The sequence below is a fragment of the Abramis brama genome, assembly GCF_963993115.1.
Source record: "Abramis brama genome assembly, chromosome: 13".
NCBI lineage: Eukaryota > Metazoa > Chordata > Actinopteri > Cypriniformes > Leuciscidae > Abramis > Abramis brama.
In genome coordinates this window covers 1,555,876-1,573,493 of record NC_139975.1, presented here as the reverse complement: position 1 = coordinate 1,573,493, position 17,618 = coordinate 1,555,876, and the positions used below count along the sequence as shown (strand labels likewise).

Sequence of the window (17,618 nt, the reverse complement as noted above, 5' to 3'; positions counted from 1 at the left end):
GCCCACATATTCCACATCACACCGGATATTTTCCCTTCCAATGCAACATGGAAAGAATCTTTTGGAATGCCTGATCCATCCTCTGCAGGCGTCTACTGTCCTCACACATGCTGCATCCACTGCAGCCAGCAGGGTCATCTGTGTGTGTGTGTGTGACGATCTGACACCTTCCACCTCATGCTGAAAAGAACTCCTCAATTGGGTTAAGGAATGAAGAATAAGGTAGGAGGAATTCTATGAGAATCCTCGGGTGGGTCACAAACCATTGCCTTATGATGTTTGATCGATGGAAACTCACATTATCACAAATGACCACTGTAAGAACTGATTTTCCTGTTAAAATAAAGCTCACCCTGCCATTTATTTTCTCTCAGCACTCCTGTATATAGTCACTATACTGTAGTGCAGAAGTCTGTCTGTAATAGTTGTGAATTGCTGTGTTCTTCAGCATCAGCATTTACAGGGTTAATGAGGAGAGTTTATGAAGTGCGTATGAGGAAATATAAGAGCTGTGTATTGACTGCTGTGCCTGATGTTACTGCTGTTCTGCATTAAAGCTTTCAACGAAAAGCTCCTTTGTTCGTCTTTATTAACCCTTGTTCATATTTTAGTTATCCAACCAGTGTTTGTGGGTCTGGTGGACCCGCTGCATTTTGGGGTTTTTAATTCAACATAATCAAACAATTTATGTTAAAATACTCAACAGATGTTTACTTCATCCCAATTACAAGCAATATAAACAGCAAATATGGTTAAATATGGTTAATATTTCCTCTTTAGCTTTGTTAGATCACATTTAAGAATTGCAATCTTGTGCGGGAACGGCAGGGGTAGAAACACAAAACTCACTCTTGCACTCACACTCTCTCACACTTACACACAATCGCTCTCTCACACACATACACACACACACACACACACACACACTTGGATACAGTATGTGGTTTACGGGGACTCTCCATAGGCGTAATGGTTTTACTAATGTACAAACTGTATAATCAATCCCCCTACACTAACCCGACCCCTAAACCTGCCAATCACACACACACACACACACACACACACACACACACACACTCACACACACACTAACCCGACCCCTAAACCTGCCAATCACACACACACACACACACACACACATACACACACACACACACACACACACACACTAACCCGATTCCTAAACCTGCCAATCACACACACACACACACAAACACTAACCCGACTTCTAAACCTGCCAATCACACTCACACACACACACACACACACACACACACACACACACACTAACCCGATTCCTAAACCTGCCAATCACACACACACACACACAAACACTAACCCGACTTCTAAACCTGCCAATCACACACACACACACACACACACACACACATACACTAACCCGACTCCTAAACCTGCCAATCACACACACACACACACACACACACACACACACTAACCCGACTCCTAAACCTGCCAATCACACACACACACACACACACACACACACACACACACTAACCCGACTCCTAAACCTGCCAATCACACACACACACACACAAACACTAACCCGACTTCTAAACCTGCCAATCACACACACATACACACACACACACACACACACACACATACACTAACCCGACTCCTAAACCTGCCAATCACACACACACACACACACACACACACACTAACCCGATTCCTAAACCTGCCAATCACACACACACACACACACACAAACACTAACCCGACTTCTAAACCTGCCAATCACACACACACACACACACACACACACACAAACACACTAACCCGATTCCTAAACCTGCCAATTACACACACAAACACTAACCCGACTTCTAAACCTGCCAATCACACACACATACACACACACACACACACACACATACACTAACCCGACTCCTAAACCTGCCAATCACACACACACACACACACACACACACACACACTAACCCGACTCCTAAACCTGCCAATCACACACACACACACACACACACACAAACACTAACCCGACTCCTAAACCTGCCAATCACACACACACACACACACACACACTAACCCGACTCCTAAACCTGCCAATCACACACACACACACACACACAAACACTAACCCGACTCCTTAACCTGCCAATCACACACACACACACACACACACACACACTAACCCGACTCCTAAACCTGCCAATCACACACACACACACACACACACACACACACACACACACACACACACACACACACACACACTAACCCAGTGGTTCTTAAACTTTTTCGATAATTCCTCACTTTGGACAAGGGGGAATTTTCAAGCCCCACCTGCCCCCATCGCCCCAGCATGCTAAAGAAATAAAATGTTCAAATTTATTGAATTAACAAGTAGTATCAGTATAGTAAGTTATATCTAAATACAAACTAACTATCTACATCAAATAACAGCAAGTTCAAAAATAGAGGAAATAAAAGTGCAGCTGTGTCAAAATGTGTATCAAGTTCAAAAATAGAGAAAATAAAAGTGCAGCTGTGTCAAAATGTGTATCAAGTTCAAAAATAGAGAAAATAAAAGTGCAGCTGTGTCAAAATGTGTATCAAGTTCAAAAATAGAGAAAATAAAAGTGCAGCTGTGTCAAAATGTGTATCAAGTTCAAAAATAGAAAAGCAATAAAAGTGCCACTTTGCAATCTGTTAAAAAAGAAAAAAAGATAAATCCATTTGGCAAGACAGGTCTATTTATCCCTGCATTAGTGGCTGCAGTGAGCCTGTTTTGCATTGCACAGTTTATTTACTGCCCACACTAGCCTTCTACCGAAATATAGATATAGCTACACATATCTATGGGCGCAAAAGTTTGTTCCGCTAAAATTAATATGCCGACGTCATGTCAATCATTATTTTGGGGGTGGGGAGGGGAATTCCTGTAATACTTGGTGTCGCCCCCAGGGGTGATCGGTCTAGTAAGCGGCAACACACAGCTATAAGGGCGGTTTGCTCTCACACACGCTGCATTTATAGTCACACATACACACACACACACACACACACACACATGCGCGCGCAGTCACTCTCTAGTCTAGTGCGCGATTCTGGGAGATTGGGATCTCATTTGCGGGCGTCAAGGAGCCGTTGTGAATAAAGGCATAAAAAGTCAAATTTCCTCTCGTTTGGCGCGCCCCACCTTTCACGTTTCTATTCCCCACCAGCGGGGCCGCCCCACACTTTGAGAACCACTGGGTTAAGGGGACAATATGTGGGGGACGATTTCTCAGTTTCTCAGAGACTGTTTTTATTGGAAAACCAACATTTTTATGTGTATTTCTGAAATACATTCGGCTACATGGACAGTCACCTCTGATAGCAGAGCACACTAAATTATAATGTAGACACATGCATTTTCTGTAAAGCTGCTTTGAAACAATGGCGTATGATGACATATATTTATTCGAATAGCATAATATATCATCTAAAGATTACAGTAATGCATGCCTGATGTTATTTAATTCTACAGGTTGTAGATTTTGCTCTGAGCCACATAGACACAAAATCATTCATGATTCGCAAAATACTCTACAACCAGAATACTGTACTCAGACAACAATTAGCAAAGTCTATTTAGGAAATTAGGAATCTTATAAGGAAAAATAAACTAGTCAGAAATACAGATAAGAATTTGAAGCGCAATAAAGTGTTAAAGTAGACAGATTAGTCGAAAAACGAGTAGTCAAAAAAACAGTTGAAATCAGCAATGGTGGATATAAAGAATATACTGTGATGTTTGACATTTAGGAAGTCCTAAAGATTCTTGGAAGTTTATCTAAAAAACAAAAAGAAAACCCTGCCAGTGTCGGCAGAGCAGATATATCAGGGCAGACTTCAGTACTTTCACTGAGATCATGAAACAAACAATCGCAAACTTGTTGCTTTTCTTTCATTCATTTTATACATTGAATGTTATTAATAGTGGATAAATCTATGAACAATGTACTTACGTGTCTACTGCATAGATATCAAATAAAGGCTAGATGTCTCGTGCGCGCTGCTGGCCAATGGAGGTCGACGTCCGCACACGGCAGCCATCTTACCACAGGGTGCTCGCTCACTCGTAACATGGTGCATGTACTTTTAAATAACCATAACTTGCTCAATTTTCTACCGATTTTCAAACGGTTTGGTTTGTTATAAACGTCAGAGATGTAGTTATGACACTACATACATACACTGCATACATATGAATAATTATAACATACATGTTCAAGCATTCGGAATTATAGCCACGTTAATAACGTTTGTAAGAAACCAAACCGTTTGCAAATCCGTCAAGATTTCAGCGAGATAAGAAGATTTGTGTGCATGCTGATCACTCACCTTAATTCACAGCTTCACTGTGTTAAGATGGCCGCCGGTGATGCCGGAAGTGACTCCGCCTTAAGACATCTAGGGCCCTATCTTGCACCCAGCGCAATTGACTTTGTACACCGACGCATGTATCATTCCTATTTTGCACCCGCGCAAAGCGCGCTTTTCCCTCCACAGAAGCACGTCGCTAAACTAGGGAATGAACTTGCGCTCCCTGGGCGGTTCAGCGCAAAAAAGGAGGCGTGTTCCGGCGCAAACGTTCCTTCATGCTCTTTTGCAGGTTTAGAAAACAATTGCGCCACTAAGCAGGAAAAAAGAGTTTAAAGTCAGTGGCGCGTTGCGCATGTTATTCATATGCTATTTTAAGGGCGCATGCTTGGCCATAATCAATGTAGCGTGTGCACAACGCGCATACACTTTGATTCTCTCATCTACACAGAAGCAGCAGTTTTCATTTTTGCAAATCATACATTATTACGATAGATAGATAGATAGATAGATAGATTTATTATTTAAATTTATTATAAAAGCATACATCTAGCTTACACATTTACCCAAATTATCATACGCCTGTTTAACCGAAGTTAATTTGGGCGTGTTTCTCCATCCCCAATGTCACTTCTCTCTTTTACGGCCGTGACGAGAACGTTGCTCTCCTCGGCTGTGAACCGCTCCTGGCGCGCGCCTGGCAAATCCGCCGTTATAATAGGAATCCGGTATGGAAAAAGCGCGCCTGCTCTTAAAGGGAATGTGAGATGACGCTCTGATTGGTTTATTTCACGTTACGCCCAAACCACACCTATGAATAATGAAGCTACTTCAGACCAACACATTTTAGATATGTGCCTGGCGCAAGAGTCATTCATCCCGCCGGGAAAATAGCAACAGCGCCAAGACCCGCCCACAGAGTTACTTGCGTTTTTCGCTTGACACTTGCATTTCAGATCGTTAAAATAGGGCCCTTAGCCTTTATGATATCTATGGTCTACTGTATCAGAGTAGTAATCAGTCTTCAAACGCCTGCAGCCTGAGAACACGAACTTTCACTTGATTTGACTGAAATCAAGCGTAGCGTTAGTTCTAGCAAGTCACGTTAGCCAAGCTCGCATCAGCTGATCCACATCTACCTAGGAATACGACACCTGGCCTATCACCATATACATAAGCTCCTTCAGTATTATCAGCAGCTATCGCGTTTCTCAGGAGCTAATTAAATGGGTAAATTCGGCAGGCAAACAACATCATCTCACAAGGAACCGTGCAATCGGGAATTTAGCAAGAGGAATTCGTTCCCCACAAGGATTTCACCTCAGATTCATCTTAAACTTGAACACGAGATTTGCCGCATTGATCGTAAGTTGCCTGATTCGAAGTGACCTCACCCAGCAAGCAATTTTGCGTCTAATAGACGTCTAATAGCCGTCAAAACACAGCCCAGACGTCTAGGCTAAAACAAGGCTAATTTTGGGCTGTCAGTGAAAATCTAATAGACGTCTAAACATAGCCCAAGAATAGACAGCTATTGAATGACTACATACGTCTAATAGACGTCTAACCACAGCCCAAGAATAGACAATTAGACAGCTATTGAATGACTATATTTATACGTCTAATAGACGTCTAACCATAACCCAAAAATAGACCAGTCATCAATTAGACAGCTATTAAACGACTACATATATACGTCTAATAGACAGGCAATATGGGTCTAGGCTAAAACAAGGCTGATTTTGGGCTGTCAGTGAAAATCTAATAGACGTGTAACCATAGCCCAAGAATAGACTAGTCATCAATTACACTACATATACATGTAATAGACATCAAAATGAGGCATAAGGATTCTTTTCACTCAAATATAACAGGTTCTCATAAATGAAAATCCATCCAAACTAATTGATTATAAAGGGATTTATTTAGAACAATTATATTAACAACTTAGACAACATTCAAACATAAAAATGAACAAATAAAATATTGGAAAATATGTAAAACAACTTAAGATACTAAAATTTTTAAGAATTAATTGTTAGCTTTATATCCATAACCACCACCCCCTGCTCTCCCTGGTGCTTGTTTAAAATGACCAGAAATTGCATCTTTTATTTCCCATTCAGTCGCCGAAGGAAAGTTGGTCATCACTGCGTCTGCCAAATGAGAAAAAGAAAAAAAAATTTGCTCAAGAAAAGCATTGTTGACAATCATTTTTAACTAATTACAGTCATTCACTTTTGCTAGGATGCACACTAGAGCTGGCCAATATAGAGTTAACAGAATATAGATTGAGACTATATAATTTAGATCAATATAGACAATAATTTCTATCAATATTATTAATAAATTAATATCAATAATTGAAAATTTTTGCCTGCATAATGGTGATGCACTAATTATATATATATACACACACACACACACACACATATACATACATGCGTGTATATATATATATATATATTTTAGGGGTGTAACGATACACGTATTGAACCATTCTGTACGAGGCTTTTGGTTCGATTTCAGTACGGATTTTTAAACAGAACTGTTCGTTAGATAATTTTTACTGCTGACCAAAATGTTTTAATTACAAATGTAGGCACGTCAAAAAGCACGCTCATAATGTAAGAGAAATCATAACAAATCGTGACAACAATCGTGCTCTTTCAGGTAGTGACCATAGACCTGCATTATATGACTGACTGACAGACAAGAACAGTTTGACCTAAAAATATCAAAATTTAAACTACTTCAGAAACAAAGACACCTACATCTTGGATTCCCTTAAGGTAAGCTAAAACATGCCAAAATTTAATTTCAAAGTGAACTATCCCTATAAATCATTCTTTATCACTTACTCATATAACTCTAATGAACATAAAAAGATACTTATAGGGGTAGTTCACTTAAAAAAAAATCATGTAAGCATTTACTCACTTTCACTTGGTTCCAAACCTGTATGGCTTTCTTCTGTTGAACGCACAGAGTGTGTTGGTAGAATGTTGGTAACAAGACATTTAAAGTGTAAGTTGCAGGTTAACCACCACAGCCAATTAATGTGTAAATTAAAGTGCTCTATATGTATATATTTAATTATTTCTGTCTTAAAATGCGTTAAAATAACATTTATTGGGGTTTCTTCAAAGGTAGCGTGTTTTTTCAGTTACTGGGTGATGACGTCACAAGAGGCACTCGCAACCCATACTCCGCTAGATTCCCACTGTATTACGGCTGTTTGGAGAACGACTGAGGATGTGGGAAACCATCAAATTCTTTATGGACCACGGCCCTACAATTTTTAACCGGTCAGGCGTGAGAGAGGGGAGCCATGGCACTCAAAGAGTTATTAATGCTTGGTGTGAGGAGAATTAGTGGAGGGTTGGCCAGGTGTCCTGGTGAGTAGCGTTAGCTACGTTAGAGCTAGTCTAGTCTAACCTGGTGCAAACTTAACCCGGATAATATAACGGAACAAGCAAGTCTTTTCAAAATATCGCCGTCATGTAGAATAGCAAGGAGGGACAACGACTGAAGACATTATTTACTTACAGTAAGTCAGTCCAAATCAGAGCTGTAACGTTAGAGATGAACACACTGCACAGGCACCAATCGCTAGTCTCATCGACGCCTCAAACGTCATGTAATACCCTTCCTCAATCCACGCGTTATCAATTTCTCACGATTTAATTAGCGATGTTTATTGTCAGAAAAGAAAAAGAGAGATTGATGTCCCCATCACTGTGTTTGTGTGGGCTATGCCACCCAGTTGAATGTGGAGAGTGTGTGCTGCCGTGAGGTGAGCGCGTTTAGGAGTTTAGTGGAACAGCTCGACCTGCGACCGGCTGATCTGACGTGCCTGAACCCGTTTGTTTTGCGAATAGCGTATTCTCATTTCAGGCAGGATCACGGTCCCCTTGAAGTCAGCACACACGAGTATGTTTACAATTGAGTTATTTTATCCATCATTTTTTTTATCAAATAAACCAACTTTTCTGAAGTTATGTAAGGCGAATATAGCTGCTAGCGTACGGTAACTCTACTAGTGAGTTCCTCTTATGACGTCACGCCCCATCTAGTGGAAGGGAGCGGGAGCGGTTAAAACCACTGTTAAAAGGAGTAGGGTATAAACGGAGGTCGGAGCCAGCTGCAAATGGGTGGGTAGCAGCAAGTGGGTGGAGCTTTAGCCGCAAGTGGGCTGTACAAACTTCCAGAGGATTTTGATTGGTTTATTTAGTATCACCTGTGTTGTAGTAGCTATAGAGTGCCGAAGTTATGACGTCATTTTGTAGGACAACCCGGAAGTTAGCGCGCATGGGTTCCCTCGATCGAAAAGCAATGCATTTTCCCCATAGACTTTTGGAAAATCGCAAAAAATAAGATCTGTGTTCAACAAAGAGTTGTGACCCTAACACGTTTTGTCTATCAAGATAATCTTTACAAGTTAATCCAAAATGTATACATTTTGAAGCCTAAATAAAGCCGTCAGATATAAAATGCTAACGGTAGGCTATAAACGGACTACAGCACACCATGGTCGCGGATCAACGTCATCATCAAGCTTCCTCAAACTTTATTTAAAAAACACGCTCGCTCATTATGATCTGCGCTGTGTATGAACCTATTTTTTACAGTCTATGGTATGAACACTTATCCACTTTTTCATGAGAAATATTGCCCATTCTGTTTTTCAAAAAATGTTAGAAACTAATTTTGTTTATGCGTGCCTCTCTGAGATTTTTTTTTTATCTTTTGTTAATGTTTTATTTATTCGTTTGTTATTTTGTTAGTTTATATAAACCTTAAAGGAGAAGTTCACTTTCAAAAAAACTTTTGCTGATAATTTACTCACCCCCATGTCATCCAAGATGTCCATGTCTTTCTTTCTTCAGTCGCAAAGAAATTAAGGTTTTTGATGAAAACATTCCAGGATTTCCCCCCATGTAATGGATTCTATTGGGACCCAAACGGTAGAAGGTCCAAATGACAGTTTAAGTGCAGCTTCAAAGGGCTTTAAACGATACCAGATGATGAATAAGGGTCTTATCTAGCGAAACGATCGGTCATTTCCAAAATAAATAAAAAAGTTTAAGTTTTATAAGCACAAATGTTCGCCTTGCTCTGTTCTGTGATGCGCGTTCGTGACATCACGTAATACGCAATTACGTTGAAAAGGTCACGTTTGAAAAATTTCTGTCCTGAAGAAAATGTTCTTTTTGGCTTTTTAATATTAAAACACCCAGGATACGCACACGAAATGGGCATTTTAAACGATAAACTGACACAAATACATTTGAAAATGTGTATATGGTCCTCCTTCTGCACATTTGTAAACACGTCAAGCGTGACCTTTTCAACGTAATTGCGTATTACGTGACGTCACGAACGCGCATCACAGAACAGAGCAAGGCGAGCGTTTGTGCTTATAAAACTTAAACTTTTTTATTTATTTTGGAAATGACCGATCGTTTCGCTAGATAAGACCCTTATTCATCGTCTGGTATCGTTTAAAGCCCTTTGAAGCTGCACTTAAACTGTCATTTGGACCTTCTACCGTTTGGGTCCCAATAGAATCCATTACATGGGGGGAAATCCTGGAATGTTTTCATCAAAAACCTTAATTTCTTTGCGACTGAAGAAAGAAAGACATGGACATCTTGGATGACATGGGGGTGAGTAAATTATCAGCAAAAGTTTTTTTGAAAGTGAACTTCTCCTTTAATATTATTTTCTTTGTGATTAAGATTATTATGCCTGATCATTGTGCCCCAAATAAACTTTAAAGATTATCTTTCACTGTATTATGTTTGATTGTATGTTTGCATACCATTTGCTAATTCGCCAGGAAAAAATGCGCTTTTACCATCTCAGAAGCACTAACGTTATGGCCGTATCAATTTCCAATCTTATGTCCTTTTTCTTAGACGATAGATCGAGGAGAGAACCACTATAAATCTGGACATGAACAGTGCAGCTTAGATTCTGGTTTACTTGCCGGTATTGTAAGGGCCAGCATGAGGGACAAGGTTAATCGAGTAAGTAAAACTAGGGAGAGATAGAGGAGTTATAATAGTGTTCTATGTATTTAAGATAACTATACAAATAATCTCTGAACAAGCATAACACAGTTAAATTCCAAACATTTAATATAATAGTTATATATAATTATATATGTTGAATTTAAAGAGAATTGTCAATAGGAAATGCTTATTATAATACATTATAATTAAACTATATATGTTCCCTAAATAAACCATATACTCATTTTGTTAACATTTTCTATATATTTTTACCTGGTAATCCACAAGCCCCAATGTGAGAGCCAGTGTAGTAAATTATATCTCACATTCACATTACTGTGAGCTGACTGGAGTGTAGTTACAATAGTATACAAGTAGTATACAATAGTTTAACATTTAATTTGTGTATTTGTCAGACAGGCAACTTACAGTGCATTAAGGCTATACATATCAGCGTGTTCTCTGGGAATTGTCCACGTTTATATAGCACATTAAATATAGTTAACATTTACTACTAAAATAACAAAGATTAATATCATTACCTGCCTTAACTGCCGGTAATGCTGTTTACAAATACAATCATATTATTATAGGTGGGTAAAAGCCAAGTTCACAAGGTGCAGGACCCACCCTTTCTATAATTATATCCAAACAAGTTACAATAAAAGTCAATAAACCAGGTATTATTTTGAATATTTTAATTAAACACATTTCTTAACGTAACGTTAGCCTTTAATAAAACTGCAGCGGATCTAATCTATTAAACAGTGGCAAAGTAAACAAGCTTTTAGATATTTTAAGACAAAGACAAAAGGTATTTTAGCTGTTGATTTGGTTATGAAAAACATTTATTCTTGCTACTGCTAGCCTTTTTTACTCCATCTGGCACGAACCCGTCTCCGCTGGGTAACATCGGACGGAAAACAAACGAGATTTCATTCGATGACTTGTGGTTGCATCTCGGGACAAAACAAAAATAACGTTATGTAGGCTATATTAACTGAAAGGTAAACTTCTAAGAACGTGAAGCTGAACGTGAAGCTGAAACGCGGGCTCGTGAGAGATTTCATGTTTGTCATGATGACGTCTAAAGTCCCCGCCAAAAGATATGTAGTCCCTTTTAGCAACTTGTTAGCAACCACCGTTTTTAAGACACAATAAAGTTTAAAAAAATCACAAGCAGGTTATAACTGGTGTGTTTTATGCCATAGATCAAAACGTGAAAATATTTAGAGGCTTTGTTAACCACAGACCTTATTTCAGGCGATTTAGCAAAAACCCATTCAAAAAACCCATAGACTTTAGGGCGAGGGAACCGGTAGTGCTAAAATGCTAACTCACTTCCGCGTTTTGGCCTACAAAGTGACGTCATAACTTCGGCACTCTATGCCGCGACGAGATAAGAACATCTCAACTTTTCAGAATGCCGCAAGCTCACCGCAGGTCATGTGACAATAACCAACCGATCAGCTTCGGCCTTTCCGTAACAACATCGAAAGCTCGGCCGAACAGCTGATCATAGCTGTACAGGGCGGGTTTTTATTTCTCATCTCCATAAATATATCTAGTAGTGAAGCTAATACAAGGGCTAGAAATCAATGAATCCTTTCCTGATACTTCCTCGTCATCATGGAAAGCGCTCAGCGAAGTTCATGGTTGCATAGCAACGGCAGACGCAAGCGCTTGTGGAAAGGAGATAGCGGCGCGGCCGCCCTTTCCAGGCGTTTTTAGACGCGATATGTGAACGGCCCCTTACACAGTACCTGCATTTGTGACACGTCTTCTCTATTGAAGCCAAATATTGCCATATTTCAGACGTACAGTTCTTTTTAGCCACAGGTTCTTCGCTGTTGTCATTTTCCTCGCTTGTCTCTACTCCCGCCATTAGTTTTTATTTTCCACTCTCTGCTCTGAGCCACTAGGTTCCCCTTTGGGCCCGATCAAGCCAATAGCATAATAGCACCTACTGGGGAGGCGGGTATAAAGATAGTAAGGCCACATTTGATTGGTTGAATTTGGATAAACAACCTATGCATGCATCATGCATGCAACACACTTGGCTTGGCACGTAAAATAAATGTAATTTATGCACTAAAAATTATCCAAAATACATTTTTGAGCAAGTACATAACCAGCCAGTGTTCAAAACTATCTGCTTGCCTTAGCTCGATTCTCCATGCCGAGGCACAACTCGCGTAAAGTTGATAATTCGGCGAATAACTGCAATTGCAGATTTCGAATAGAGATGGCGACAAAGAGGAAAAACTGCGGACTGCAGCTTTAACTGTGAGTGTAATCACAATATCTAATCATTTCTGTAATACATTTTCATTTGAATTTTGCAACTTATAAAACGTTAAAATATATATTTAAATGATATGTTAAAAGCAGTGTTGGAAATAGCAAATGTAAAGTATATTATTGAATTTGAATTATAATTTTGCTCTAAACATTGCATATTGTCACAGTTTGGGTTTTGTTTCTTGTTCCTGGTTCTTGTCTTGTCATGTGATTCCCAGTTTGTCCATGTGCGTTATTGATGTTATTCCTGTCACCTGTTGCCTTGTTAATTAGTCATTATGAGTTCATTTGTCCCAGCTGTGTCTCGTTTCCCTGACCTGTTGTGTGTATTTAAGCCCTGTGTTTCAGTCTGTCGTTAACCTTGTATGTTGGTTGTTCTGTTCCTGAGTTCTTGAAGTTTAGAGTTTGTTTAAATAAAAGACTCCTGCTGCATGTAGATCCTCCATCCTTCCCTGCTTCAACCTGCAGCATTGCACATATGCTATGGAAAATGTAAATTTAAATACAGAAATGCATTGCAATTTTACTAATTGCATTGTCATTTTGCAAATAACATTTCAAATTGAATATTGCTGCCCACATGCCTCCACAAAAGTGCTAAAGAAAACAGCAAATCACAACTATTCTACACATACTGCTGCGCTACACTATAGCGCTGTATTTAAAGGAGTGAATCTTCACATGTGACCTTGACTAATTTAAAGAGTGTGGGGGAAAATAGCTCAAAACCATCTATAAAACAATTACAATTAATGGCAAACCATTAGATCTGAACATTTATTTATTTGTTATCCTGTGTTGCAGGTTAAGACAAAATGGCAGGTATTGTTCCCAAGCACAAAATAAAAGGAGTTGATTTCTGTGGATCAAGCTACTACTATTACATAATCCGCTCTGATCTCGGCTGCTATATGAAGGCAAGTAATTTCAACAAAGGGTCAGACCTCAGTATTCATGCTCTGCACCCCGCCTGCCAACATGGAGACCATTACTTTGCTGACTATTACTACTTTTACACCATTAAGGGTAATGAATACCGCAGAGTCAGTGACCTGACAGAAGACACTGATTCTGTAGTCTTCCCCCTTCATCCCAAGTGTCAGGGCGGAGACCATTACCTGGGAGCCTTAGGCTTGTTTTACATCATCTACCAGGGAAAGGGCACTTACAGAAGAACAGCAGACCTGAGTAAAAATTCTGATTCTGAAGAATTTACCCTGCATCCAAATTGGAGAGATGGTCTCTATTACTGGGGTCTGCCAGGTCACTTCTACTTCCTCAAGCCATTCTCAAAGTGGGGAGTTGAATACTACAAAGGTACCGACCTCAACAAAGATGAGTGCACTGCTGTTTATTCCGTTCACCCCGATGTTCTGAACTTCCTGCCAGGAGGGCTGTCCATAACCAGTGGCCCATCATTCAGCAAGTGGGATAACATTAAAAGTGTAGATAATGACAGTCCCACACCAGTGACATGGCAAAAGAAGGTTACTAAAAAGGTTGGATACAATAAGGAGAAGATGTCCGAGATCACACACAACTGGAAGATAGAAGCGTCAGCCACGATCTCAGCTGGAATACTTGCAGAATCAATTGCAAAGTATCAGTTCACCTTTTCGTCAGAATATGGAGGTTCAAGTGTGAACACTGAGAAGGAAAGCTGGAATGAAGAGACTGAAGTGGAAGAGCAACTATCATTTGAGCTGAAGCCACATGAGCGTTTGTATCTGTGGCAGTTCCAGCTGGGTCTCGGATCAGAACCGGTGTTGTTCTGCAAGGATTTGAAGATTACCGATAAGCCGGACCCTCCACCTGAAGTCCCGCTGCCGTCTGCCTAAACACGGCTTCAAGAAAATACCTTAACTCTGACTTGCTGCAAGCATTGGTTTAATTACAGCACATACAAAGTATAAAATGAAAAAATACTTATTATAGGAATAAAAAAACAGAAATGCAGCTTTAAAAATAAATGCCGACAGATCTGCCGCATGTCATTTATCAAAAGAGGCTACGTTATATAGTATATTAGTTTTCCTTATAGATTTGCAATCGAATTCTACTAAAATGTTTGATGCATAAGTCATAAAAAGCTTGTTTTTTATTTGCTTTCTGTGTAAAACTTTGGGCTTCACCTGTATCAGCATATTTAATAATCTACTGTCAATAATCTGCATTAAATAATTATATTAATCATTTTGTATTTTAGATTTTAGATCATCATATATTTTAGATCATCATAAGATTTTTATAAATTACTTTGTCTTACACCCTTCCATGGTAGCACATCAGTTATATTAGTATTATTAATAGTATTATAAACACATTAAACAGTCTATATACCAATAGTGAGTTCTTCATTCATTGTCACTGTAATTAACAATTAATTTTTTAATTAGCTCATATATAAAGATTTAGATAATGTTTTTTTTTTTTTATCCTTTGTTAACAACTTGATAAATAGGGCCTACACCTATCTGATGTATTTTAAACCATGTATTAAAGTTGTTAATGTTCATCTAAACATTAAGAAGTTATTAATTCATAGTAAATAAATGCTCATGTATAAAGAGAATTTATGCAAATGTAAAGCTTAATTAGTGTCTGTCATCTATGTGTCCTCTTTTTATTATTTTAATTACATTTTAAATCAAATTTAATCAGTCTTATTCTTTGTTCTTCTTATTTCCTAAGCACTTGTTGTGATTAGTTTGATTATTTTAAAATAATTTTTATGTAAAGCACTTTGAATTACCATTGTGTATGAAGTGTGCTATATTAATAAACTTGCCTTGCCTTGACGTTTGTGTGACTGAATCTAAAGTGAGAAATATTTTGCCCTAATAAGAAATTTATTAAGGATAAATGTAAAAATCCTTATTCCAGATCCCCAAACATTTCTTCTCTTCCAAACTCCAGCCATTCTTCCTCTTCTATACTGCCAGAAAACAAACAAATATCAGTCTTTATTAAAATGTATTTGTCACAATAATGATGTTCGTCGGCCCAACTATGGAATCCAATGGTGTGGGTGAAATAATGTGTGTATGTTACGCACCGCTCTGAGACATGAGGGTAGAGGATCCAAATGCAGCTTTATTAGGATTAATCCAGACACGTAATCCAAGAAACAGGCAATGGTCAAAACACAGGTAAGCAGTCCAAATGAAAAAACAAACAAACCAGGAAACACAGGCAGGGGTCAGAGGCAGGAGAATAATCCGAGGAACAGGCAGGGGATCCAGGAACCGAGAAACGAGAAACCATGAAGAAACGCTCAGGAGTGCAGTGTAACAACATACAAAACTTCGCAGTGAGTGAAGAGGTGAACCAGGCTTATATGGGGTGAACTAAACAAGAAGATGAGATACAGGTGAACGTGATAATGAGTGCTGATGAGTCCAGGCAGAGAATGATGGGAGATGTAGTCTGTGAGTGAATGTGAGAGTCTGGTGTGGAGTGCCCTCTTGTGGCTCTCAAGGGCACTCCAGCTGGTGACCGTTACATAGCCCCCCCTTTAAGGAGCGGATTCCAGACGCTCAGAAAAACAGTTCAGGAAAGTGGTGGAGCAGAGGAGGACCCGGGGGCGGGATGGAGGGCCAGGCCCGTGAAGTGGAAGAGGACCTGGAGACTGCGGCCAGACGGGAGGCCAGGGCGAATCAGGCTATACAGGCGACCAGGGCGGATCAGGCTGTGCAGGTGACCAGGGAGGAGACAACGGCCAGGGAGGAGACAACCCTTCAGGTGGCCAGGGCGGAGACGACCCTTCAGGCGGCCATTGCACAGGAACAGACACCGGCTCAGGAACAGGAACAGACACCGGCTCAGGAACAGGAACAGACACCGGCTCAGGGAAAGGAACAGACACCGGCTCAGGAACAGACACCGTGGCAGCAGCTATCTCTGCTGAGGCCTCAGGTTCAGGCGTGTTGCCGGCCATCTCTGCTGAGGGCTCAGGTTCAGCCCTGTCGGCGGCCATCTTGTCCTGAGACACTGGCTCGGCGGCGGCCATCTTGTCCGGAGACACTGGCTCGGCGGAGACCATCTTGTCCTGAGACACTGGTTCGGCGGCGGCGGCCATTTTGTCCGGAGACACTGGCTCGGCGGAGACCATCTTGTCCGGAGACACTGGTTCGGCGGTGGCGGCGACCATCTTGTCCTGAGACACTGGTTCGGCGGCCATCTTGTCCGCAGACACTGGCTCGGCAGAGACCATCTTGTCCTGAGACACTGGTTCGGTGGCGGCCATCTTGTCCGGAGACACTGGCTCGGCAGAAGTGACGTGAACAGCCTCTGGATCGGCAGAAGTGACGTGAGCAGCCTCTGGATCGGCAGACGTGACGTGAGCAGTCTCTGGATCGGCAGACGTGACGTGAACAGCCTCTGGATCGGCAGACGTGACGTGAACAGCCTCTGGATCGGCAGAAGTGACGTGAGCAGCCTCTGGATCGGCAGACGTGACGTGAACAGCCTCTGGATCGGCAGAAGTGACGTGAGCAGCCTCTGGATCGGCAGACGTGACGTGAGCAGTCTCTGGATCGGCAGACGTGACGTGAACAGCCTCTGGATCGGCAGACGTGACGTGAACAGCCTCTGGATCGGCTGACGTGAACAGCCTCTGGATCGGCTGACGTGAAAAGCCTCTGGATCGGCAGACGTGACGTGAGCAGTCTCTGGATCGGCAGAAGTGACGTGAACAGCCTCTGGATCGGCAGACGTGACGTGAACAGCCTCTGGATCGGCAGACGTGACGTGAACAGCCTCTGGATCGGCAGACGTGATGTGAACAGCCTCTGGATCGGCAGACGTGACGTGAATAGCCTCTGGATCGGCTGACGTGAACAGCCTCTGGATCGGCTGACGTGAACAGCCTCTGGATCGGCAGACGTGACGTGAACAGCCTCTGGATCGGCAGACGTGACGTGAGCAGTCTCTGGATCGGCAGAAGTGACG

The 17,618-nt window shown here is 41.0% G+C and overlaps 1 protein-coding gene across 1 annotated transcript; it reads left to right on the top strand.

Annotated features, from left to right (window-relative positions):
• The first annotated feature begins 103 nt into the window (after positions 1-103).
• LOC311095435 (uncharacterized protein) lies at positions 104-15,288 on the top strand. Its single transcript, XM_084133915.1, has 2 exons — positions 104-222; positions 13,473-15,288. The coding sequence occupies exon 2, from the start codon at positions 13,484-13,486 to the stop codon at positions 14,504-14,506; it is 1,023 nt and encodes a 340-aa protein (XP_083990041.1). The 5' UTR covers positions 104-222; positions 13,473-13,483; the 3' UTR covers positions 14,507-15,288.
• Positions 15,289-17,618: the final 2,330 nt, after the last annotated feature.